Source organism: Conger conger, chromosome 14, assembly GCF_963514075.1.
Source record: "Conger conger chromosome 14, fConCon1.1, whole genome shotgun sequence".
NCBI lineage: Eukaryota > Metazoa > Chordata > Actinopteri > Anguilliformes > Congridae > Conger > Conger conger.
Window position 1 is genome coordinate 26054816 of NC_083773.1, and position 26683 is coordinate 26081498.

Sequence of the window (26683 nt, forward strand, 5' to 3'; positions counted from 1 at the left end):
AGTAGGCCTATAAAATAAACATTACTGACTTTGCACATTATGAATATAAATGGACGTACTAGTCAAATATACGTAGAAAGAGCGTGAAAGATGATTATGGGATATTACGAGTGTATGTATGAAACGATCGGAAGACATTTGTAATAGGAAATATTCCGCTTCATTCAATTATACATAGACTCGTCTATGTATGGATTACTACACATACACATAACACAAAATTAAAGAAACATTGAACCAATGTGTCATCATAACATGAATGAAAAAATATATACTGGACGTCTTGATGTTGTATTACGGTAATTGTGATATGACGCTTGATCACATGTATAGGAAATAAAAGTACATGTCCTATATCCCAGATGATAAGATATTTCATTCCTTAGTTGGAACTTCAAGCTGGGACCGCACAAGATCACAATTTTAAGGTAATTTTCAGTAACGAATACGATTAAGTTTCTTCTAAACTGTTAGGCTAATATGCTGACGAACCAGCTATATCCAAAAAAAATTCAACCTTGTAATAGCCTACTTCTATTAGGTATCATATAGGAACAGAACTGGCAGTTACCAAACATAGGTAAAGATGCTTAGAATGTAAGTGTTACGAATGCGAAAACTAGCAGAGAGTCTTGATTATTTGCCTCCGTTTGTTTTATTTCTGTTGTGTTATACTGGCACGCCTTTCAAACAGTAGTAGACAAGCGTTTACGAGAAACAACACATCAAACGTGAGTAACGTTATCAACATGCATTTACCGTGGATTAGAACAAAACTGGCTTTACGCGAAGGTGTTAGAACGTCAGTATGCTTACTATTCTAAAAACGGACATCATGGTAACTCGAGCTGCTGTCATCCTCCTCACAGAACTCATAGACGCGTCTGATTGGCTGATGTCTGTTTCCCATCTCTTCTAATCATCATCTTAATGTGGATTACATAGTTAACATACATTGAATAAAGTAGTTAACGACACGATCAAACAGATCTCCTGATTCTCTTCATCCCTTCCAGCTGCCATTCATGGCTTCCGACAAAAGCTGGTCCGATGATGACTCACAATCATCAAAGTTCATGCGAAAGGCGAAGGAATCGCCCTTCGTACCGATAGGTAAGTTAGGGCGATATCTACCGGCAGTACGGCAAGTTCTGTATTACATTTTATAAAATTGTAAACATGAATAATGGTAAGTTACTTGTACATTTGTCTGGGAGTCACTTTTGCCTCGAAAAAGTAGCCTAAATGTTGCCTCCTCAGTTCCCATTTGCCTCTGATAGTTATCTTGCCTGATCTTACAGGTATGGCTGGGTTTGTGTCAATTGTTGGATATGGGTTGATGAAGCTCAGATCACGGGGCGACACAAAAATGTCTGTCCACCTCATTCACATGCGTGTTGCAGCGCAGGGCTTTGTGGTTGGAGCTATGACACTGGGTACGTACTCTGTTTATTCTGGTCACAATGACCATTTCATTCTCTCAGAAATGGAAAGATGTAAGGTTATATCAATGAAATTCCACAGAATGTATGATGTAACTCATCTGACTTTAAACCCATATGGCTATTGTTCCTATTGTTGGTTTAAACACATTTCCCAGTTATGGTGAATTTTTCAGAATTTATTTTGTATAGTCGGTATTGTTAATGGTGGTAGTAATGATTTATTTTCCATTTGCAGTTTTCCATGTGTTCCACAGTGTATCATAGTTGTATTGGCCTCTATGCCTTTCTTCTGTTTGGTTTGTACTTGCTTTACTGCTAATCATACCGCTAACTTTGGATGTGCATGTGATTATGTTTTGCATTGCAAAAAGTGGCCTGTGTCCAGACTGTCCCATTTTCCGTTTCAGGTGTGCTCTACTCCATGTACAATGAGTACTTTGCCCCTAAAGATCCGGGGGAAAAGTGACATGGACACATTCATGCACCAAAAGCCTGTAACTGTTAAAAACCAATGACTACCAATCTAACACCACCTCCCCTGTTCAAGCAAATGTGAATCTGAGAAACAGATCTGTCAGTCACTACTACAGACAACCTTCCGTTGCTGTTCTTTGTGGCCAGTCTGAGAATACACTGAGTGAGTTATAATGCCCTTTTCAGTATTTTTGAGAGAAGTACATATTAAACGCTGCATTTACACCAACACACACTGAAAAACCTTTATCCAATCTTACTCCAAGAGGGGCACTGAGATGCCTTTAAGATCTATATCCAAGCGCACACCAAGATTCCTACAAGTTGAAGCCAGCTAACAGCGTCACAGTAAGGCTTGAGTCTATTTACCATATCACAGTGAGGTGACGTATATGTTCTGTTTTAGTTTGTACATAGTGTAAACTTTCAACTTAAATTTAAGGTGAAAGAAAGAAAAAAGAGGAATAAAGTCTGGTATTTTAATTTTTTTATTTAACACAGTTTATTTGGCATATACAACTTTTTGGTAACTGTAAAAGTATAAACCAGAGACATGCCTCTTTGGCTCTGTGTGCTTAAGCCTCCTGTACACAGTGAACACAACAATGTACAAATAATAAAGGCATTCTGAAAATCATGACACCTTTCAACTACTAATTTTTCTTTAGTCCCTTACTATCATACCTGATAATATGTGGCTTTACAAACTTAGTATTCATAGTCATATTGCGTATTTCCACCGGGGCTTTCCAGAGAATTTTGAATCCCACATTTGCCATACTTTTGTACAACACTTAAAACGGAATAAATTAAGACCAGATTGCTGGCCAGTATTATTTGCATTTAGAAGTTTAATTACATTGCAGTGCACTTGTGATTACGACAACTCATATTCTGTTTATTTACAATACAGGAAGGAAACCTGTAAGTGCTTCATTTGATCATGCTCATCTAAAGGGCTTTTCAACCGGCAGCGTAGCTCTCTGCTGAGGAAGTTCTTAGGTCAGGGCTAAGCAAGGTTTTACAACTGCTTATTCTACAGTAGGACAGCACCAGCCTTGGCCCTGGGCTACGCCGACTCTGCTCCTGAGAATGGTTAATACCAACTTTTTGGGGCTAACCCCAGAAATCACAAAAATCTGTTGCAAAAATAGACAGTGTGAAAATAGACTGTGTCAACTGTAGGATACTTGTGGAATGTTTATTGTCCAATCATGCTGTTTTGACTTTATATGATGAGCCGAGTCACCAACTGGGTTTGTCCAAAGGACAAAGATTACTAGTGTGAATCTGGAGCCCAAGAGTTAGCGGGACGAAATCACAGTGTAAAGTAAACAGGGCTGTTCCAGGTTTTACTCTGTGAACTTATCCAGCTAACTTGGTAATCCTGCTTCATAAGATACCCTCCTGGTCTAAAACTTAGCTCTGGATAATAAAAAAAAAAACCCCTGGGTCAGTCTTGGCTCAGAGTTAAGGACAACTTGACAGTGCAGGTTGAAAAGCCCTCTGGAGGATAAATATGAGGTAAAGTGCAATACGTAATTTTTGTTTAAAATGACTCTTTGTTTTACGTATTATCAAACAGTATGACATAAGTTGGTAAAAAAATATATATTTTTAAAAATTCATCAACGCACAATAGTGTACACAGCACAATAAAGGAATAAAAACAACTGCAGAATACATACTGTATAGTATCAGTTTTAAGCTCATTTATTTCAAACTGCAACCAGCAGGAAGAACATACTGTACAGCAAGTAATCTGAAAGCAGAGTTTATCAGACATTATTGGCCTTGTTCATGATATTTACATTAGCATAGACTGGTATGGTTTTCATTCCTCTAATGTGTTATGTACACAGTTGTGTGCAGATAGCCAATTAGGTAAAAGGTATTCAAGATAAAAACACAGATCCACATTTTTATATTATTTTCCACCCTCAAAAACACCCTTTAAACAGGCTCAACAGATAAAATTAAAAAAACTAAATTCCTTGTACTGCTGTAACAGCCTACACTGTGCTACATTTGTAGTACTTGTATGTAGTAATAATGTATATAAATGTATTTAAAATAAAAAAATGTGAATGAATAACTTAAAAACTGGCCTCATGTCCAGAAGGGCAATAAGTAAAAAGTCTTTTCAGACAAGGGGGTGTTTGCTAGGCAACCGAGTACTGTGGCATAAAACAATATAAGCGTGATGCATTTGGGCATACAATAAAGGAAATCTTTCAAATATAAACAAAAATGCCACCCAGTGGCAACAAACACAGGCTTCCCAACTTTCCATCTATTCCATCGTCATGGCACCTACGCAGCACTCATTGGGTTAGCTACAGTGCCATGAAAAAGTATTTCTGATTTATTCTATTATTACATGTTCATCTTTAGACAAAGGGAATCTGAGTAAACCCAAAACACCATTCTTACATTATTGTTTCATTGATTTAATGAAAAAGACTTCATACCAAATTATAGGAAGTGCTGATTGCAATTATTGCTGCTGAAGGTGGTGCAACCAGTAAGATTAAGGAGACAATTACTTTTTCACAGGGGTGATTTGGGTGTTTGATAACATTTTTCATTAAAGAAATTAAGATCTGAAACCATTTTGTGTGAAAAATATGGAAAAAATTGAGGAAATCAGGAAGGGGGCAAATACTCACAGCACTGTATGTGGGAGGGGGGCATATTTGGTGGATATGCCCATCCCATCTGCCATAGCTGAATGCCCAAACATCACCATGTATAGCCACAAATCAGATTAAATTGCATCCAATATGGGTATACATTGAAAAGCAATCAAGACTTTGTTCTATTTAGAAGCAAAATAGTTTGCACATTCGGTGTATTTATGGAGGATTTGCAAACTCTTCAGAACTTAATTTCTTAAACTATTAACTGCAAAAAGTTTATGAAAAACAGAATAATCCAGAAAGAAATAATCCACCCCAATAGACATAGCAAAGTGAAGATGAACAGATATCTGTAAACTTAAAAAAAAGAATACACAAAATGGTTCCATGCCTTGATTTCCAAGATCAGCTTTCAGTGTGGCATGCACTGTAACCCCTATTCCAAAACTTTAGTGCCACAAACGTTTCAACGCCTTGTAGCCTGTTACAGAGTTTCAACTGAAAATTATGTGTAAAGCTGCCAGCCATATCCCTTGAAATAAAGAGATACGTTGTTGTGTGCTGACAAATAAAAGCTAACACTGCCAGAAGGAATGTGAAGAAGAGGTTGAGACGACTGTTTCTCGTGCAGAAGATCACGTACTTTAAACAGGTAAGGCAAGTAGGGAACAAACCAGCTCCCTCCAAAATCCGATCCGATGCCTGCACTTGGGTGGGGTGGTGTGTGTGGGGGGGGGGCTTGTCTCCACCTCTACTGCCTGGCTATCCCCATCCCATTCACCTCTCCACACACATCATTGTCCATGTCGTTCAGCAGGTAAATGTCCGTGTGACCGGTCAGACCTAGGCGTATCTGAGAGAGGAAAAGAGGGGAGAGAAGGACAAAGGCGGTTTAACCGTCACCATCTATATTCAGCTGCTTTAGTTTCAATGGCACTGTAAGGAACCAGGGGTACACACACGTTACTTTACACACTTTACACACACGACTGATGTACTTCACATATAAGAACTGTTACAGTAAACCTCGAGTGCAAAGTGGCCCAGAGCTGATGGCATCTTGTCATGACAAGGTCTGTTACTTTGGTTTCAGGTGTAACTGCAGCCTCAATCCCAGGTTGTTATACGATTGTTGTACTATTTGTTGTCACAAGGAATTAACCTCCAATTACCCTTACGTACCCCTCATCTACATAAATCATCCAAGTTAAGATCAAGCCGCATTTTAGGTAGACTTACAAGGGGGACGGAAATTCTGATATTTAATACAATTAATGAAAACATACAGAATTTAACAAATAACATGATAGTTATATCATATTTATTTCAGAATTTGTGGTAGCAGACACACAAGGAGGGCAGTGGGTGCCATGGTTGTTCTTAATGCGGTTATATGAACCCCGACAGCATACAGCACGTGGGCATGATGACGGCATTTTACGACGTTTTTCCTCATTCCACCTGCCCTGCTGTTCCACAACATCACAACTAGCTGAACAACTAGACCACAACAATGAACAGGAGTGCCTAGAAATGGCATAATTAGTGACAGGAAATTGGAACTGAACAATAAGATTTACTTACTGCATAGACATCCTGTATAACAGGAACAGCCAGCTTGCAACACAAGTAAACATAATATAAAGATCATACTCATTAATCCTGCTTGAATTAAATAGTGGAACTGAATTCTCACCACTGATGGAAAATACACTCAGTGTGCACTTTATTAGGTATTTATTAGACTTATTTTTTAGACTTAAGTCTTCTGCTGCTGTAGCCTATCCACTTTTGGTTTAATGCTTGATGCATTGTGTGTTCAGAGATGCTCTTCTGCACACCACGGTCATGCATGATTATGGTTGCATTACTGTCACCTTCCTGTCAGCTTTGACCAGTCATTCTCCTCTGACCTGTGTCATTAACCAGGCATTTCTGCCTGCAGAACTGCTGCTCACTGGATGTTGTTTTCTAGAGACTGTTTTGCATGAATATCCCAGTTCAGTAGTTTCTGAGATACTCAAACCACCCTGTTTTGCACCAACAATCATTCCACGGTCAAAGTCACTTAGATCCATCAGAGTGGAGAAAGAATTTGTTGATGTGAACATAAACTGAAGCTCCTGACCCATATCTACATGATTTTATGCATTGCACTACTGCCTCACAATTGGCTGATTAGATACTCCATGACTAGGTGTACAGGTATTCCTAATAAAGTGCTCAGTGAGTGTACATCCAATGCAACAGCATCAATCAGTTCTGTGATGCACTCAACCTACTGTTTGACTAATTTTATACTCGAGTTTACAAGAAGGTGAACAAGGTAAAGGGTTACATCAATAGATTCTTCGTGTTTCTTTGGCTTGCTTGCTGCGGTTTTTAGCTTATCTTTAAATGTCTATATTGTGATTGATTTTCATTTTCATTAATTCAGTGTTACCCATACCACTGTAATTTAGCCATTTAAAAGTGGAATCACAGTGCATTCAATTATTAAACCAGCAGACAGCAAAACACAAAGACACTTGGTTTTGTCACTTTTATTTATGTATAAATGATCTTTAAGACAACACTGTCAAACATCTCTAACGAATTAAACTGAATTTTAAACAGGGTTTATTAATGAAGACAGGTCTAAGCGCAGGTACGGACATTTCCATCTTTACATAGGACAGAAAGGGCAAAGTCAAGGCAATTTCATGTCAAATTTCATGACATTAAATCTTAAATATTTGCAATGTATAGGTGATACATCAAGGTTAATAACAAAAACAATGAATGGAAACACTGTTCTGTGCCCTAATCTTGTGAAAGAAAAAAGACAGAGGCTAACAATTTCACTTCTGTATAGTTTACAATGAAGAAAGAAAACATTTTCTAGGTGCAATGAGGAGGCAGTAAAATTGAGTTAAACAGAACAGAATTGGAATATAAATTGATCAAGATATGCAACTATTCCATTGCATTCCCCCCATTTAAATTTTTTCACTGAATAATCCATAATATCAAAATCAAGCCCTAAAGGAGAAAGTGATGTAATGTAGTGGAAATATCAGGAGACCGTGCTGACTCAGCTCTTTCAAGTATGTTCTTGGTTAAAACGAGTCAAATGTAGCTTACGTGAACTAAATGTGCAAGTAACGATAACGCAATAGCAGAAATCACCTTCAATTTCAACATGAAACCAGAATGAAAACACTCATAATGCGCGATTGCATGCACACAGACAATATAATGACTGATTTTATTTTTTAAATATAAAAACCTGGACGTAAGCAAATAAAGAGTTAAATTGTGAGCTACATATCCTTCATAACATAAAAAATGGTTTGTATATAAGAATCCTGACAGTGAGGTATAATGAGTTTGTCAACAAAGAATGAATGGAAATACCAACCTCTCCTTTCCAGAATACTCGTAACCTTTGTTTGACACGGTATTTCTATTAGCACAACCCCGTAAAATAGTTATGTTTTCAGGTAGTAATCCATTATAACATGAATTGAGTTTTCATCAAAATTTATATCTAATTTCAAAACTTTTGTAAAATGCTGGTGACTTGACTGTGCACTGCATCAATGTTAAAAACAGCACCTTCTCATGCATAAGACAAAATACACAAATTAATCCAAATATTGCTGTATGGAGAATTTACAAGATTTGTTACAGCCCGCCAAACTTGTATCTTCTCTGGTATCCTTCTGGTATCAATTATATCTATTTCACTTGTACCTATCTTTCACAGGAGACACACACCATAAGAATTTTCAACTGTAGGTAATATAAACTGATATACTGAGGTTCAATAGCAACATACTTCCAGTGTATATCACTGTTAATCGTTTCACAGTGTCAGCTATAATTATCATGAAAAAGTACTCCTCACTCTACTCCGAATGACTGAGCATGTGCCTCTGATTTGTGACCTACTGTAACTAGCAGCATGTAAAAGCACATCAGGTCCCAACAGCCAGTTTGCATCTGAAATACATCCTGAACAACGCCAGATAATTCCTTATGTTCAACAATTCACAACGGTAATGATGTGCTTTTCTATCACGCCAAAGTTGCGGAATGATCCGAGTAAAGATATCCCTTGAGTAATGGGAACTGTGCATTTCAAAATGTTAGTCTGGATCCTGTACACACATAACCAGATAAAATATTCATCAACAACACATTTTTACAAATAAACTCAATAAGGCTGATTTGAACTCATTTAAAAGTTGTATTTATGTACCCACTATTTTTCAGAAAGTAAAACTGAGCTGTGGTAAATAGAGTGAGTGAAAGTTGGGAGATAAATAGATATAATTCATATTGGGAGTCAAATCTAAGGACACAAATACAAAAATGATCTGGATTACACCACTGTAATCCCAAAACCCCTTGTGCAGTTCCTCACCAGTCCTCTGTCAATGTACATGTACAAGGGACAGTCTAACTCTGAGAAGCAGGCCCAACAGCACTGTAGGAACTCTGTTGGCACTTGGTTAAGAGTGAAATTCCGGTGCTTCCTCTATGGGCACCATGAGGCCATTCCTTACCCTGCTGCCAACATCCAGACATGACACTCCCAGGGCAACCAGACACTGCCAGGCCTGTGGTCACAGAGAGAAGGGCAGAGTAAGTATACACACGCACACACTCAAACTCACCCCTTTCCTGTAACTTTGTTCCACTGCTTTGGGTGCGTGATAAGGACTCTGAACACGTTTATCTGTTTCACCACCACAGCCCAGTACTGGTCTATCTTCAAACAGGGTGTGGTTGGGAGGAGGACTGTACTTGGCAAACGGTGCACTTAGTCAGGAGCCCTTTCCTTCAGGCTCATGCTGAGACCCGATTGATCATTTCAGCTCTTCTATAACCTTTTCACACAGACTTTTGGAAAGAGATTCATTAAATTACATAATTTGCTTGGCAAATGCCTTAATACAGAGCCCCTGACAGCATTTTATTTACACAAGGCATTGCCCATTTTACAGTTGGATAATTTACTGAAGCAATAAAGGGTAATTATATTGCTCAAATGTACATAGCTGGGGCCCAACTGGAATTTCAACCTGCAATCTCTCAATTACAAAGAGAGTTGTGTCACCACTACTCTACACTACAGGCATTTGATTTGGTCCCTGTACAAACTGTGTCTGGTAAACGGCAAGTCACGATATAAATATTTATAGGAAAATATTCATTTTTTTCTGTATCTTAAAACATTAGTTAAACATGGCAGCATGGTCATTTCAGGCCACGGTTGTTTCATACAGCACAGTATCTTTTGATCAGTTTGAAATGAACACAGCAACATGTGATCAATACATGACAAAGGAACAAGTCAACATTCAAGCTTTTGAGCAGGTTATAAATGACCTTTTTTTGGCACAGTATGTCCATCTACAAGAGGGAAATTAATTCTAAAACTGGTGTTCTGTAATGATTCTGACAAAATTTGTAGGATGGAGGTCACTGGAGACAAGTGATCATTCCACAATAAGTTTATATGTATTTTGGCAATTTAAGAGGGCCTTCTCGAAGTGCAGGATTTTAGGCTAATTTAAGTAATGTAGACTGGGTTCATGTTCTGGATTGCAGAACTGTGAATGAAAAGTGGGGCAGGTTCAAAAAAAGGTTGATGCATAGTGTAAATGCATAAAGGTACACATCAGATTAGAATGACTCTTGGTTTGTTTCCCAGTTTTAACAGCGCACTGTCCATCCGAGTTAAATACAATCTAGGCCAGCCTTGAGATAATCATTAAAGAGGGCTCATCAAGGCTTGGCATTAGTTTTCATTCTGCAGTGATGAAATACAGGATGGGTGTTTTTTGAGAAAGGGTAAGGAGGGCTGTTCACCATCAAGTTCCTGGAAATTGAGTAACCTGACCGTAATGTAATATTCTGATATCTCTGTTCTTTAGAATAAAGCCCTTTGCAAACAGAATGACTTGCCTGGTTTGTTTCCTGGTTGGACAGGAACCAGGACTTTCTTGTTTTCACACGAAACATTTTGAAAAAGTGGTTTTTCAGACCACTTCAAATGTTTATATCAATTCGAATCAAAGAAGTGTGAATGCAGCTTGTGTCTTTAACCTCTCAGACCTGTGCACTGTTCTCTGAGCGAATGAATGTAGTCAGCATATCCTGACAGACTCAGAAACCTCTAATATAAATACAGTGACAATTAAAACTAATATATACATAATACTATTCATGAGAGTCATAGTGCACGGTTAACATTAAACCAATCATCATGCATGCAAGCCATAACATTATGTTGAAAATATTTTTTTTCTGATACATTTTAAGACTTCATTAATGAAAGAGCATTACCATTATATTGCCACATATCAACAGAAAACTCTTGTCAGCACAGAATAAGTTAGAGTAACTTTCATGAAAAAAATACAACAAAATGAATGGGAGCCAATTGGGAACTTCATTAAGAGTCTTTTTTTTTTTTTATTTGTTCTTCTTTATGCATGAAAAAAATGTATCTGCCTCAATGCATGGTGAATCATTAGGTGCAACTAATAGTTATCCAGATTTTGATATGATGTTCCATTCTTGGTTCTGAAACATTTTACAATGGAAGATCACACCATACAGCATCTAATTTTATCTGATTTGGAACCTGAGCCACAAAGTGCACCAGATACTATAATTCTAAAATGCTAAGCTTGCGCAACTGAATGGCGTTATGCCGTCACCCACTGCATCTGATCCTGTAGATGCATTTCTGATCAAAGTACTGTATCTCTGGTGGAGTGGATGTGTGTGTAGCCCTACTAGGCTCTGCGTGGCCTTAAAACAGCAAACAGCTCTGCTTGCTGTTTCGAGGCTCGGCGTTTGTTCAGCCCTCAGAATGGGAGTCATAGCAGACCATCTATAACTCTTAACATTCTCAAGTTGCAGAAATTGTTATATAATCTATTTAGACCATCTATATTTGATGTCCTATTGTAATGTCCGGTGCATGGGAGGCCCACTCACCAGGTAACCCACAAAGGAGAGGTAGGCGAAGGACAGGACCGCAGCCAGCACGTAGAGCAACACACTGTTCAGGGTGGTCACGTAGACCACCACAAAGTACATGTTGATGGCACAGACCACCAGGATCAACACGCCGCCCCCAATCTTCCAGAACCTGTGTACATTTAAGAAACAGGCCCAGATTAATACTTCCTTTACCAAGCATGATTAGCTTAATTTTGTGTGTGCATTTATATTTTGTATGAAAAATGTTCTTGATTTGGCTCTATACTACACAATTTTAGATTTTCAATCAAACAATTCACATGTGGTTGAAGTGGACATTCTCTGCTTTTATTTAAAGGTTTCCCCATTGATAAACGACAGCACTTTAATGCATTTGTTTAAAGCCCCACAAACTCCCTGTGTGTTTGCATTCATTTACATAGACGGTGTACTTACAGTCCGTTCGCAAAATCGTTCATGATGGAGGTGAGGCTGGTGAAGGTGAGGATGGGGATCAGGGCGAATGGCAGCTAGTGAGGAAAAAGAGCACTGATCAGAATGTCCTGTAGGCCCTTCATGTTCGCTTGAACATTTCAGTGGATACAGGTTTTTCTAGAGAGGTTTAACCTGAGGGCACATGGTGAAATCAGCTTTTAAAAGCTTGGTATGTAATTTTCCAAATCTGAAGATAACTATTCAAAACCAGTGTGATTAAAACAAATTAAAACAAATGGCTGTATGCATTTTATCTAAAACTTGAAAATACAGTCAAATATAAAAAATTCTTATGATGGTGTATGAACAGACAAATGACAAAAAATGTTGACAAAACCTTATAACTGTAAGATTATTCATAATAACTGTAAGATTATTCATTATATCATAGGACAAGAGGAATGGGGACCCTAGTCCCAGTGGAGGCCGTTCACATAGTGGGGGCCCTTGACACAGTGGGGACCCTTGACCCAGAGGAGGCCGTTCACACAGTGCTGACCGTTCACACAGTGGGGACCCTTGACCCAGTGGGGGCCGTTCACACTGTGCTCTCCCCCACCCCACCTGCATGCTCTGCAGCACGTTGAGGAAGTCATTCATGCCCGTCAGATGCTGCACGTCCTGGAAGACGGCCACCAGCAGCGTGGGGGTGATGGCGATGGAGCGCGTCAGCAGCACTCTGGCGAAACGCGACCAGCGCAGGTTCAGGAAGCCCTGAGGGAGAGAGAGGTTCAATCTAAAACCCAAAAGTAATTAATAAAAAAGTAATGGATAGATATACATGCTGAGCTTGGAGGTTCACTTGCCATCCCCCTGCACTGACCTCCATTACAAACTGTCCGGAGTAGGTTCCAGTCATCGTGGAGCTCTGTCCCGCCGCCAGGATCCCCACCGCCCAGATGTAGAGGGCCGCAGGGCCGAAGTAGCAACCCAGCACCACTCCCTGGTACAGACAAACCCACACAGTCACAGTCAGACAAACCCACACAGTCACAGTCAGACAAACCCACACAGTCACAGTCAGACAAACCCACACAGTCACCGTCAGACAAACCCACACAGTCACAGTCAGACAAACCCACACAGTCACAGTCAGACAAACCCACACAGTTACAGTCTAAGAAACCCACACAGTCACCGTCAGACAAACCCACACAGTCACAGTCTTAGAAACCCACATTGTCACTGTCAGACAAATCTACTCAGTCAGTCTAAGAAACCCACACTCAGGGGACCCAGTTCAGTCCTGTTCAGAGATCCACACAGCCAGAGAAACGCATACAGTGTATGTAGCGGCCTGTAGCATAGTGGTTAAGGTACATGAGTCGACATGACTGGGACCCGCAAGGTAGATGGTTTGATCCCTGGTGTAGCCACAATAAGATCTGAACAGCCATTGGGCCCTTGAGCAAAGCCCTTAACCCTGCGTTGCACCAGGGGAGGATTGTCTCCTGCTTAGTCTAATCAACTGTACGTCACTCTGGATAAGAGAGTCTGCCAAATGCCATTAATGTAATTTAATGTAATGTATGTTTAGAGAGATGCATAGTCAGTCAAGAGATGCCCAGGCAGACTGGGAGTATCAGGAGCCATACATTGTAAGCTATTTCTATTGGGCACATATTTTCTTGCACTGTTTAGTAACCAGGTGACTTACCCCTTTGTAGATATCCACTTCCAGAGTGGTGTTTTCCAGGGGGAAGAGGTCAGTGTGGGGACTGCCTGTCTTATTGCACTCTTGATTCTGGAATTGGCACAGGACATTGGGATGACTTGTCATAACTACACTAGATTACAACCTGCAATCAGCGATTAATACCCAGAAACACTGGTGATTTCAGTTTATGACTTAAAACGACTGGCATGACTACAGCACAGAGGCAGAGAACATCTTGGAAAATGAAGCCTTTGCACACAGGAGCCGTCTGTCCACCCCCGAGATGTAGGTGTCATCACCACCCACCCCTATCTCCAGCTCTCTCGTGTGGTGTACCCACCACTTCAAGGTTGCTCTTGTCATAGAAGGCTTCGGCAAAGACAGCCACCACAAAGACGTTGATGAGGAAGGAGACAAAGAGAGCGATGGACGACTCGATGAAATAGTACTTATTGGCCTCCTTCACCTCCTTCTTATTGTTGCGGTCGATCTGCCGAGACTAAGAGCGACAAAGAGATAAAACTTCATTTTGGTGATTTGTTTTTTTCCCTATATACTTAATCACTTACTGACAAATACATGTACAATAAATGTACATTTCAATTTCATTCATTCATTCATTCATTATCCTAACCCGCTTATCCTGAACAGGGTCGCAGGGGGGCTGGAGCCTATCCCAGCATACTGAGCTTGCCCTAAGAAATGTGTGAAATCTTTGAAAACTGCTAGGTCATTAGCATTGGTCCTTCTACTGCTTGCTGTGAAATCTACAACCTGTCATTAGTATGCGATACATTCCTCTCTGTCCTGTTGTACTCTTCAGGTGACTACCATTATATCCAGAGAGCCATTTGGGATTGCCTTGTTGTCATTACAGTGTAGTTTTAAGAGAGCATCCTGAGAGACAGTCTGTTCTCCTTATGTATGGTTCGCTCATAAGACAGGGGGCAGGCAGACAGGGCTACAGATAGAGATATCATGACTCTACATAAAGTTCCAGAAGACGGTAAAGAGCCGAGCTCGTCGGCTCATCCTGACCCCGGGTGCCATACCTTGACGAGGGCAGAGTGCAGATAGATGTTGTGTGGCATGATGACAGCACCCACAATGCCCACAGCCTGCTCCAGCTGTTTGGTACCACAGCCGGCGCAGTACGGCACAAACATGCCCTTCAGCAGCTCCCCCTGGTCCGGTCGTACCAGCACATACTGCGCGACACAAAACCACCAGCTCAGAAACCTCAGATCAGATCACACCTGTGTCAAATACTTTTCCGTGCTCGACTGATCTCGCCTGGTGCGAATGAGCCAACCAAGAGGACCAGAAGGCTGGGTTCGCACATTTGGGAGCGTTTCATGGGTTTCCAAGACACCAAACAGGCTCAGTAAAGCGCAGAAAAGTATTTGAATCCAAAACAATTAATTTGGCCCAGGTCTGCATGACACAACCACAAACATTACAAATGCAACTAATAATTTACCTCATATCCAAAGCTGATAGCCATGACAGTGATGAGAAACCCAAAAAAGGCTTCCAATTTCCTTAGACCTGGAGGCAGAAAAATAACAACAGTCCACTTCAGTGCACTTCTGTAAACAAGGTAAACCTTCCTTCCATTTTTTTTGTGCTAATGATGTATTTATTCGACTTATTTTTTTAGACTTCTACTGCTGTAGCCTATCCACTTAGGTTTGATGTACTGTAGATGCTCTTCTGCATACCACTGTTGTAATGTGTGGTTATTTGCATTACTGTCACCTTCCTGTCAGCTCTGACCAGTCTGGCCATTCTCCTATGACATCCCTCATTAGGGCACTTCTGTCAGAAGAACAGCTGCTCACTGAATTTTTTTGGGGGGGCTTTTTGCACCATTCTTTGCAAACTGTAGAGACCAGTATGTGTGAATATCCCAGGAGATCAGCAGGAGATCAACTACCCTGTCTGGCACCAACAATCATTCCATGGTCAAAGTCACTTAGATCACCTTTTTTCTCCATTCTGATTGTTGATGTGAACATGAACTAGAGCTCCTGACCCATGTGTATCTATTAAAATAAAAATAGGTTTTCCTGCAATAGAATACTGATATTTATTGTTCGGAACTGTCACTCATTCATGTTTCATCTTTTTCATTTGTTCAAAGAAAAGACAAATAAAGATGATTACCAACGAATAGAAACACAAAACAAGAACCATCTTTAGCCACTGGTTATGAAATGCACATCTACAAAATATCATTCCTCATTAACTGACCAAAACTAAACCCAAGGGTAAAGATAATCACGTGTAGGAGATCTGTGGTGCAGATTTTCTGCTGGTGTGTGGCAAAAAGAAAAATGGGTTATCTCAGGAGACTTCTCTAAATGAAGACCCATCTGATATATGCCTACCATACTTGTCCAGGAAGAGGAAGACAAAGGTGTCGAAGATGGTGATCAGAACGCCTGCCCACAGTGGAATCCTAAACAGTGGGGAAAAAAAGTGGGGAGTTTACAAAGAGACTGTGGCAACCTGAAGCCCATGGCGGCCATTTTGGAGCAGTACCTGCCCACGGAGAGAAGGTTGAAGGCGATGGCACAGCCAATGACCTCCTGCATGTCGGAGCCGATAATGGCCATCTCCACCATCAGCCACAGGATGATACGAGGAATCTGAAAAAGAGAGGGATGAGAGAGAGGGAGAGGGAGAGAGAGAGAGAGAGAGAGAGAGAGAGAGAGAGAGAGATGACTTGTGATTTAAAAAAAACACAGCTGAGGCATTATGGTCAGGAGAGCACATTACATAGACAAGTCCAAATACACATTTTGAATTTTTTTTTTTTGTAATTAACTTAAAATATAAAAAGAAATACTACTACAACCAAATTTACACTTCGGGGTGCTCACCGTGGGGTACTGGCGGTTGCAGACCTCAGCCAGGTGCATGCCAGTGACAACCCCCAGGCGTGCAGCCAGTCTCTGCAGCAGGAGGCCGATGATGGTGGCCCCCAGGAGCACCCAGAGCAGCTGGGGATGGCAAAGGACAACACAGCCAGAGCCGTGAGGTGTGCATCTCTACACCCGGACAGATTCTCACACAGTCGCTGTTCCAAACCAAAAAAAGGCCAAACAGCCCAAAAGCACAGTATGGAGGCAGCGTGGACACTGCACCTTGAACCCTGCTTTTGCACCGGACTGCAGGTCCGACTCGATGTTCCCTGGGTCCAGGTAGGCGATGCTCATCAGGAAGCCGGGTCCGGTGAATGCCCAGAGTTTCCGGAAACTGAAGCCAAACTGCAGAAGGAGGCACGAAAACTATAACCAACAACAACCAGCACCACAATACAGAGGACACAATCTATACATCATACAGAATATCCAAGTGAAGAAAGTGGAACATTATAAAAAGCTTTCTTTTTGGGCTTCTGAGAAAAAAAAATACAGGATGACTATTCTTCTCATTGGAATAATCGTTAGAAAATATTGACTCCTTTCTGTTATTGATACACTCACTGATTTGTACAGTTGTAGCAGCCGAAGAAAAACCATAAGGGAACATGGCTCTGGGCCCCCTACCCCTTTGACATAACATTTATGGATTGCCATTTTGCAAGTAGCTCCTTTTAAATAAAATATATGTACACGTGGACAAAATTGTTGGTACCCCTCTGTTAATGAAAGAAAAACCCACAATGGTCACTGAAATAACTTGAAACTGACAAAAGTAATAATTAATAAAAATGTACTGAAAATTTACCAATGAAAATCAGACATTGCTTTTGAATTGTGGTTCAACAGAATCGTTTTAAAAAACAAACTAATGAAACAGGCCTGGATAAAAATGATGGTACCCTTAACTTAATATTTTGTTGCACAACATTTTGAGGCAATCAGTGCAATCAAACGATTTCTGTAACTGTCAATGAGACTTCTGCACCTGTCAACAGCTATTTTGGCCCACTCCTCGTGAGCAAACTGCTCCAGTTGTCTCAGGTTTGAAGGGTGCCTTCTCCAGACGGCATGTTTCAGCCCCTTCCACAGATGTTCAATAGGATTTAGATCAGGGCTCACAGAAGGCCACTTCAGGATAGTCCAATGTTTTGCTCTTAGCCATTCTTGCCAAAAAGCTCCAGTTTTGTCTCAACTGTCCAAAGGACATTCTCCCAGAAGCTTTGTGGCTTGTCAATATGCATTTTGGCAAATTCCAGTCTCGCTTTTTTATGATTTGCTTTCAAAAGTGGTGTCCTCCTTGGTCGTCTCCCATGAAGTCCACTTTGGCTCAAACAACGACGGATGGTGCGATCTGACACTGATGTACCTTGACCTTGGAGTTCACCTTTAATTTATTTGGAGGTTGTTCTGGGCTCTTTGGTTACCATTCGTATTATCCGTCTCTTCAATTTGTCATCAATTTTCCTCTTGCGGCCACGTCCAGGGAGGTTGGCTACAGTCCCGTGGACCTTAAACTTCTCAATAATATGTGCAACTGTAGTCACAGGAACATCAAGCTGCTTGGAGATGGTCTTATAGCCTTTACCTATAACATGTTTGTCTATAATTTTCTTTCTAACCTCCTCAGACAACTCTCTCCTTCGCTTTCTGTGGTCCATGTTCAGTGTGGTACACACCATGTCACCAAACAGCACAGTGATTACTTGTCACCCTTTAAATAGGCAGACTGACTGATTACAAGTTTGAAGACACCTGTGATGCTAATTAGAGGACACACCTTAGTTTAACATGTCCCTAGGGTCAAATTATTTTCAATCTTTTCTAGGGGTACCATCATTTTTGTCCAGGCCTGTTTCATTAGTTTGTTTTTTAAAATGATTCTGCTGAACCACAATTCAAAAGCAATGTCTGATTTTCATTGGTTAATTTTCAGAATTTTTTTTATTTATTATTACTTTTGTCAGTTTCAAGTTATTTCAGTGACGATTGTGGGTTTTTCTTTCATTAACAGAGGGGTCCCAACAATTTTGTCCACGTGTGTACATTTTTTTATTATTAAATTTTTTTTTATCCCAATGTGATTAAGAGCTGTAGCCAGGTGTCTCAGAGGATGAAATGCATGACTAGCCATAGCCTCACCAGGGGAGGTTACATCGCACCAGCCAACAGCAGTGCCTCCGGTTGACATGGCAACTGCAGTTGCAAAATTGGGATAAAATTTGTTTTAAACCAATCTAGGTACCAATTTATGTACCAATACAATGCAGTCTACTCTAATCCAAAACCAAAACAAACTGACTAACACTAATCCAGCTAACACTGTAGCTGCTCTCACCACTGTGAACAGCGATCCCCTGACCATTTCCCGCTGGAGAAGCAGCGTACCTGGCTGATGTCCTCTGGGATGGGGACCTTCTCCTCGAAGTACGTGGAGAAGGGCCCGTCATCCAGCACCGGTGAGGCCGGGGGGGAGATGGAGCTGTACTGCGTGTTCGTCGCCGGGTCATTTTCCTGCTGACTTTCCTCTGGAGACGTTCAGAAAACGAGACAAGAGAACAAGAGAGAATAGTCATTAAATGTCACCATTAAATAAAATTTTAAAAAAGTGCATTTTTTGAATTGCAGAAGTGTTGATTAAAGATTACCACACCAAGGATTTCACAGCATTAGTAATGACAAGGACAATGTCTGGGGAGGGAAAAGTATGAGTAAGAGGACTCCCCAGCATTGTACAACAGACAGGATATGGTACATTATCACACGTCTATGAACAATTTGTACAAACAAGCCCATAGTTGACAGAAATAGCCTCTGGGCCAAATAAACCATTCAACACTGTGCACAGGAAAAAAAAATGATTCGTGGCTGACCCGACCAATATCACAAAGGGTGAATGGGTACACAGCGCCACACCTGGGACAGATATACACACACCGCCCAGCACTTTTACCTCAGCCAACTGTTCACAACCTTTAACTGCGCTTCCGGTCATTAAAAACAAGCAAATCGTAAATTCACATAACACACCCTCTGTGAGGTCACGTCCCCACACAGCACTCTGAACATAACGTGACATGATGTCTCGCAGAGCTCAGGAATGCCACTGATCGCAAAATGTGCAACCTGCCTGCCAATAGAACGCCAAAAAATCTGCAGACCAAGTGTGGGAAATCAAAGTATACTTTTGTTGTCTCTCTGTCCATTGTAACCCCCTGTCTACCAAGCATTAAAAGTCACTGAGAAACTCACTGAGTGCGGAACGCTCGTTCACAATGCTCTGCTGTGCTCCCATTGTACTGCTGGCCCCTCTCAGCGCCAAGCAATCTCGCTTCCCTCTCTTTAAGCTCGGGCTACAACTCGCTTCCTCTGTCCGTACGCAACTCTGCCCCCTCCCTCTTAGCACATTTGGATATGAAGGTGCTGACAATTTCCCATTTCCCACAAGTCAAGCCTTCAATGGGCACATCAGGCAGCATGCTGGCCTGTGTAGCAACAGGCTTGGCATCACCAGACTCTCAGTCTTGCCCCGCCCCCCCAACCTACCATCCCCCCCTTGCTCCTGGGGCACACCCACGTGACACGAGTCAACACAGCCATGTGAACATGCCACGGCACCATGAGCCCTGACAGCTGTTCCCCATAAAACAATAAGGATAGAGACCGGGGAAAGGATCTAATTTAATTTGTTTCGCAATCTGTCTGGTCAAACTTCACTAAACACAACACGTGGGTTCAGTTTTCAAGGACTTGTTGACTTTTTCCTTGCGAGCTCAAAACAGAAATTTCATGCCCCAATTATGTAAACACATGATGATAAGACTAAGGTCAGCTTTGGAGATCATTACACAAAAAATCCGCAGGTGTCCTTTTCAGCTGAAAGTAGACATAAACGAAGCAGCTGTAGGCTGTATCTGTACATTAGCATCCCTTATTCTGCATGTTAAGATCATGCTCATGGGGTTTCAGGTTTGAATCCCTGCTGGGGCACTCATGTTACACCAATAAGCAGACAATCTGAGTCGCTTCAGTAAATGTAAAAAAGTGAGCAGTTAAAAGAGAGTCTGCTGAGTGTATAAATAAATGAAAAACAAATCACAAAATAAGTTAAAAAACCCATGATGCCATCCAGGTCTGAGGTCCATGAGTCCACTTTAATGCTGATGCCAAAGAAAAAGAGAAACAGGACTCAGTGTTGTGCCCCAGGCTAAGTGTGAGTGAATGCAGCTTTTTACTCTGCGAAACTCCTGAAATTGTGCCATGTTAAGAAAACCATAAATCTACTGTATTACTGCTCCCACTAATACTAGGCCGACTGCCATTGCTGTTATAGTCAATAAAACAGTGATAAGGACTGATACTACAGTCTGACCATCAACTTTTCCCCTATTATTACTTATCTCTGGAGCGAGGAACCCCATTTCTCGTTCATGTTCCGGCTTCTAAAACCCACAAAAAACACTTTGCACACAAGTTCAGCCTGGTCCCATACAAAAGGGTATTGGTAAGACTTTTTAACAGCATAACAATTTTAGTTTTTTTAATTTTAGAATTTTACAATTCCTTGAATTCTGAATGAACACGATTGGGGTGAACAATCACATTACAGATGCTTCCGTGAATTGGCTTATTTAGAAAAATATATATGCATCACATGCACACCAATCTAGTAAGACCCACTCTGGGTGAAGGTTGACAGAAAGAGTAGTAGATGTACATGATCTACAGGCCAAGCAATCAACATTGTAACACTGTGCTGACAATGCTTAATTTACACCTTAATATTTGTGTTTCTTCCAGTTTCTGAGGTTCAATGAGGTTATACTGAGAAAGAAATGACAAATTCTACACACCGCAACCGTGTTCCTCATTTCTCCAAATAGCTACAGTTCCGCCTGGCTACTAAGTAGCTGAGTCAGAAAGATGAGAGACCTGTGAAGCTTTTCAATAGTTCTAGAATGGTACAGTAGAGCTGATGACTTCAATTGACAACAGTGAAGCTCATTGCTCTAATGAGTTTTGCCAGTACATTGTCTGAGTGCATAATACATACAAATAATACAGTACAAAATGTGCCTATTCGGTCTTAAAGTGAGGTATGGTCATGGCAGTTGCCAGGGCATTGCTATTACGATGCAGCTGACTGCGGTTCCGTTATAACCAAACACAGCCTGGTCTTAAGTCACGTATCAGTTTCATTGCCATTTTAACAACGTAATATTAATAATGTGCCTACATAGGCTACGGCGCAACGTGCACACACCGTCCCGCCTGTAACACCCGCAGGGACACAAACGACAAGATTACAATGTGAAATGTTATTATTGTGTACGTTTACCAAAAATATGAAAAATACAATGTCATAATGGATGATCATAATAGCATAACGGCAAATAAAACTGGCCGTTGCAAGCACATGCAAGCTTCTGCCGAATCTGGATGGTTAGATTGGGTTACTCTGGGTAAGTGACAACACTTACTTTAATACATTTGTTTAATTTTTGGGTGAACTCCCCTTTAAGCATTTCATAAACATGCTCCTCTTCATCTTGTCATTTTCTCAGAAAATTACTCAAATTATTATCCCCTTCTGGTTGTGTTTTATGCCCTAATACACAATTACAATTTTATGATAAAAATTTTATAACAATCATTAACTCTTAACTCGTTGCTAAACATCCATACGCATTCAACAAGTCCAAAAAGTGCTTGAGTGCTTGGTCCCCTTAATTGCTATCTTTACAATTACTGGTGTCGTTCTCATAATGAGATGCTATGGTTTCAGAAGCTGCTACCTTCTAGGAGATCTGCTTCCCGGTCTGTCTTCATGAGGCTTTGGGGTGGCAGGGAGGCGTCGGGGACTCTCCAGGACAGACGCTCAGCCTGAGGGAGGACAATAAGATGCAGACAGCCTGAGCAATCATGAGATCACAGAGAGCTGGAGCAAAAAACCCTGTTCTGCCCCAGGAATTCAACATGGCTGCCGTCTCTTAGGCACATTTAGTTCCCTCGCAGGTAGGCAACTAGGCCCCAGCTTTCTCCCAGCTGAACAGGACAAAATTTAGTACAGCAAAAAAAGGAACGCATGTTCTCACGAGTCTGCATATTTAACCCCCCATCCCCCCACACTCCCCCAACCCACCCTCCGAAAAACCACGAGACGGGAAAAAAACTCAAGAAAAAGAACAAGTAAACATCCCCTTTAGAAGATTATACACAATTGTCAGGAGTAATATATCAACAGAATTAAGCAGTACTAAATTTGCAGGGTCACTATGACACAGCACAATTCATGACCCACCACCACCCCGAGCAGCATGACAAACGCTGCTTTAGCAGAAAAACAAAGCAAGACACAAGACACTTGCCCAACACCGAGACTGTCAGAGAACATTTGTAGATGACTTATGCTCCACTGGAGTATAAAAGTTAGCAGAAGGTCCACGTGCCTCTGGAGCCGACAGCAAGAAGGTCACTGGGATTGATCTGTTCCCCACTTCTCACCGCTAAATATCACTTCCCACTATGTGAAGCAATTAGGTCAACCGCCTGTAAACGGGGACGCAAAAGTTTCATGAAGCTAGAATTCAAGTCACATTTTCAACAACACAGAAAGAAAAACTTCACAGTAATGAAACTTACAGTGATTTCCAGCTTGTATACTTAGTAATACTAGAGCCAGTGGAAAATGAGGCAGGGAAAGAGGCAGAATTATAGCTGCCAAACCTAAAAGAGTCAGGAGTGAAGTGCGCAGATGAGCAAAAAGTTCTTATCCCCGCTTTTGAGCTAATCTCACTATACCAGTACACCCCATCAACCCCTATCTCTCTTGCCTTCCCAACTGAACAAAGACATCACAAACTTACATACAAGTGTGACACACACACACACACACACACACACACACACACACACACACACAGCTACAGCTACATCAATGTGTTACTTAAATAAGAAACATTGGGCCTCATGCAAGAACATTTTTGTATTCTTACTGTACATTTTTCCAACAAAGGGCTCAAACAAGTGTAGCACATCACATTAAACAAAAGCACCTAACAGACAACTGTCCTAAATGAAGACGTCCGTTATAATACAGTATCCACGGTACTGTAGGTGGGTTCCATCGGATAGATGCCCAAACAGATGAACAAAAACAATACCCTATTAGGTAGACTGCAGTTCCTTCGTTTTGGCAAAACATAATAAAATGGCAGACCATTGTTCATCTTCATCTTTTTTCTCCTAAACAATCCACTGAAATACATTTCTGAAAACATTTGAGGCAATAAATAAGCAATGCAGTTGCTGAATCTTGATTCATATTTAATCTACAATGCCTAGTTTGAAAGTCTGATCCGAGTTTGGCGTGCCAGGCAACTGCGCTCACATACACAGCAAAGCTCTCATTTACATGACTCATAGGACAGGCCAGGACCACCACTTGTAAATGTTGCTCCTACCCAAAAAAATAAATAAATAAAATCCAAATACGAGACTATTGGTGAATGCACCAAGTTCTCTTAAATCACTCGATTTAAGAACAAATCTCTTTGTTCGAGTGGTACTTGTACGAAGGCCAATGTACCTGAAGGAAAGAGTTTATTAACTTTAATACTGAATTGCAATCAAATAAATGTGACAGTTTTTGTAGATTTGTCCCTTACTTTAAAATATGGCCTACAGGGGTTTGGCATTTCATTATTGTATACACACTCAGTTCACAGCAGAAGCTCTACACTTTCGATGAACCTTCCATAGGAAGTGGTCAACCTGGATATACTAATGGTCTACCACAGGAACACAAACTGGGAGAAGTCAAATAAAATGTTCAGTTTGTAAGGAGCCTTGAAATCAAGCCTGTTGTTCCAGCAAAAGGTTTATTTTGTGAAGTTATTTTTTTAAATTAGTAACATTTTACAACATGACAAAACCAGTCCTAAAATAATGGTTTTGTAGAACAAGTCCTTTCCTGTTAACACAGTCTCATTCAGAGTGACTTACAATGCCTACATTTCACATACATTTACATGACTGGCTGGATATTTACAGAAGCCATTTATGTTTAGTAGCTTATTAAAGGGTAAAACTGGCCTATCTGGAAATTAAATCTCTGAGTTACAAGTCTGGTTCCATAATCATTGTCCTATACTATACGATAGTATCGTATACTATTCTACACTATACTATTACACATTGCAACAAATTACAACAGCATCACTAATATGGAGGGTCAAACTGGGTCACAGAAGTGTAGGAAAGACTTAGACATACTTGGAAGTGATTCAGAGATCAGGAAATAAAATTATGAAAGCACATAAATTCAAGTCCTTACCCTAAAGTGTATTGTACTGTACAACTAAGCAACGGGTGCTATATAATGCAACCCATTTTCTTTATTTTTCAGAAAAAGACTATGGGATTAAAAGTTCAAACAATATCACATTTTAAAATACGTTACTCCACACCTAATGATTAAATACAGGCATGTCATAATACGAATACGGCTATAGTTGTTGAAAACATTGCATTTTGACGAATGATTTACCGATGTTCTCCACCTCTGTATGTCGCTCTAGATAAGGGCGTCTTCTAAGTGATTGTAATGTAGGTTAGCGTTTTCCCTTCCCAGAAAAAGTAGTGAATGTGGTGACGAATAAACGTCCCATTATCACATCAGGCACGTGTCAAAAATCCAACACACGTTAAAATAATTCACCAATCAGCCCGAAGATCACAGAAAGGTCAACGCCGCATGCGTATCGAGCGCGCCGAATTGCCAGCAGCTTTTTTAGCTCTTTAGCTATCTGAAGTAGCATATGTGGTGTGGGGTCGGTATGTCAGCTCATCAGCTCCTACAGGACGCCAGTGTAAAGTTAGCTTGCTAGTTTGTGACATATGGTTACACAGTCAGAGAAAAGTTGTGCCAGGCGGCATTTCGTCCACCTAAGTTAGCTCTATTATTCTGTCTTGATTACTGCAACAATAATAGTATCAACTTTAATTTGCTATAATCAAAACAATGAATCCGGACAACACAGACCATACTGTTAATGAGGTTAACTTAACACTCACTATTGTTTCTAGCAAACGATAGCTAGCTGGCTATATATTTTAGCCAGCTATTTCCAGACAGTCAATCGTCTTTCACCCAACAAATCAGCACGTCACATTTCATAAAGCTAAAATAACCTCTACCAGGATTAACTAGCTACAGTACCAGGCTAGGTAATCCGCTACCGGTGCCGTTTTTATCAAACATTTGGTAACGTTAGCAATTCAGTTAACTTGTAAGATCAACTGATAGCTAGTAAAGCTAACTTTGCTGTTTTGCAAGATCCGAAACAGATAGGCTAACGACATAAGGTACAATACAAATAGCACCCACATTAAAATAAAAAATATGTCTTACCTAACTAAGTATGTATCCTGTACTTAAATGTACGCTCATTTAAATTATGGGGCAATTTACAGCTATACCTAGCGAACTTAGGTAGCTAAATAATAAGTCATTATGACACGGATTGGTTGACATCCAAGTCTGTACATGCCGTGCATTATGTTCGTAAAGCACTCCCACCTTGTCATTATTGGCCAAACAGACTGATTTCATACTGGTATTGGTGTAAATTGTTTTCCGTCACAAGCGCGACACTAGGGGAGAAAAAAACCTGGCGAATGGATTTTCATAGATTTCAAGTGGCTTCAAATATGAATACTGCCCACTATTGTCTCGGAGGAAATTTTGCAAGAGACAATACTGCGGTCCGCTATCTTGGAAGTAACTGGAAAAGTGTGATTAACAAACCACATACAATTACAGAGTCTCTGATGAATATATTTTAGTGTCGAATCATTTTACACGCTATTCATTCAGTTAGCTTCAGATTAGTTATTTGAAGTTTCCCTGGAAAGAGCCATTATTCATTCTCCTTAGTGCACGCTCCACACGATTGTTTGGTTTGGCTAATTCATGTTGGCGTAGCAATTTGACGAAGATCCATTACATCGTAGGCTATTGCAGTTATTACTTAGGGACATGAAACTGTTTTCATACAAAGGCTA

At 40.6% G+C, this 26683-nt stretch overlaps 2 protein-coding genes across 8 annotated transcripts; one reads left to right on the forward strand and one right to left on the reverse strand.

Annotated features, from left to right (window-relative positions):
• The first annotated feature begins 294 nt into the window (after positions 1-294).
• Positions 295-2556, forward strand: LOC133109867 (HIG1 domain family member 1A, mitochondrial-like). The gene is made up of 4 exons (XM_061219588.1): positions 295-428; positions 1017-1113; positions 1302-1436; positions 1853-2556. Exons 2-4 carry the CDS (start codon positions 1026-1028, stop codon positions 1909-1911), a joined length of 282 nt encoding a protein of 93 aa, XP_061075572.1. The 5' UTR covers positions 295-428; positions 1017-1025; the 3' UTR covers positions 1912-2556.
• On the reverse strand, positions 2392-26168 carry slc11a2 (solute carrier family 11 member 2). 7 transcript variants are annotated; one of them, XM_061219585.1, is made up of 18 exons: positions 23261-23389; positions 23068-23167; positions 22414-22501; positions 19007-19146; positions 16841-16963; positions 16577-16696; positions 16236-16342; positions 16082-16152; positions 15172-15239; positions 14744-14899; positions 14032-14190; positions 13692-13778; positions 12858-12977; positions 12599-12748; positions 11996-12069; positions 11555-11708; positions 9109-9162; positions 2392-5411 (listed from the first exon to the last, which is right to left on the reverse strand). In XM_061219585.1, exons 3-18 carry the CDS (start codon positions 22445-22447, stop codon positions 5310-5312), a joined length of 1719 nt encoding a protein of 572 aa, XP_061075569.1. In that variant the 5' UTR covers positions 22448-22501; positions 23068-23167; positions 23261-23389; the 3' UTR covers positions 2392-5309. The 7 variants fall into 7 exon arrangements, with proteins under 7 accessions (XP_061075569.1, XP_061075568.1, XP_061075567.1 ...); XM_061219584.1 differs by having other exon boundaries at positions 22987-23167; XM_061219583.1 differs by lacking the exons at positions 23068-23167; positions 23261-23389 and adding an exon at positions 26031-26168.
• Between the last annotated feature and the right edge of the window lie 515 nt (positions 26169-26683).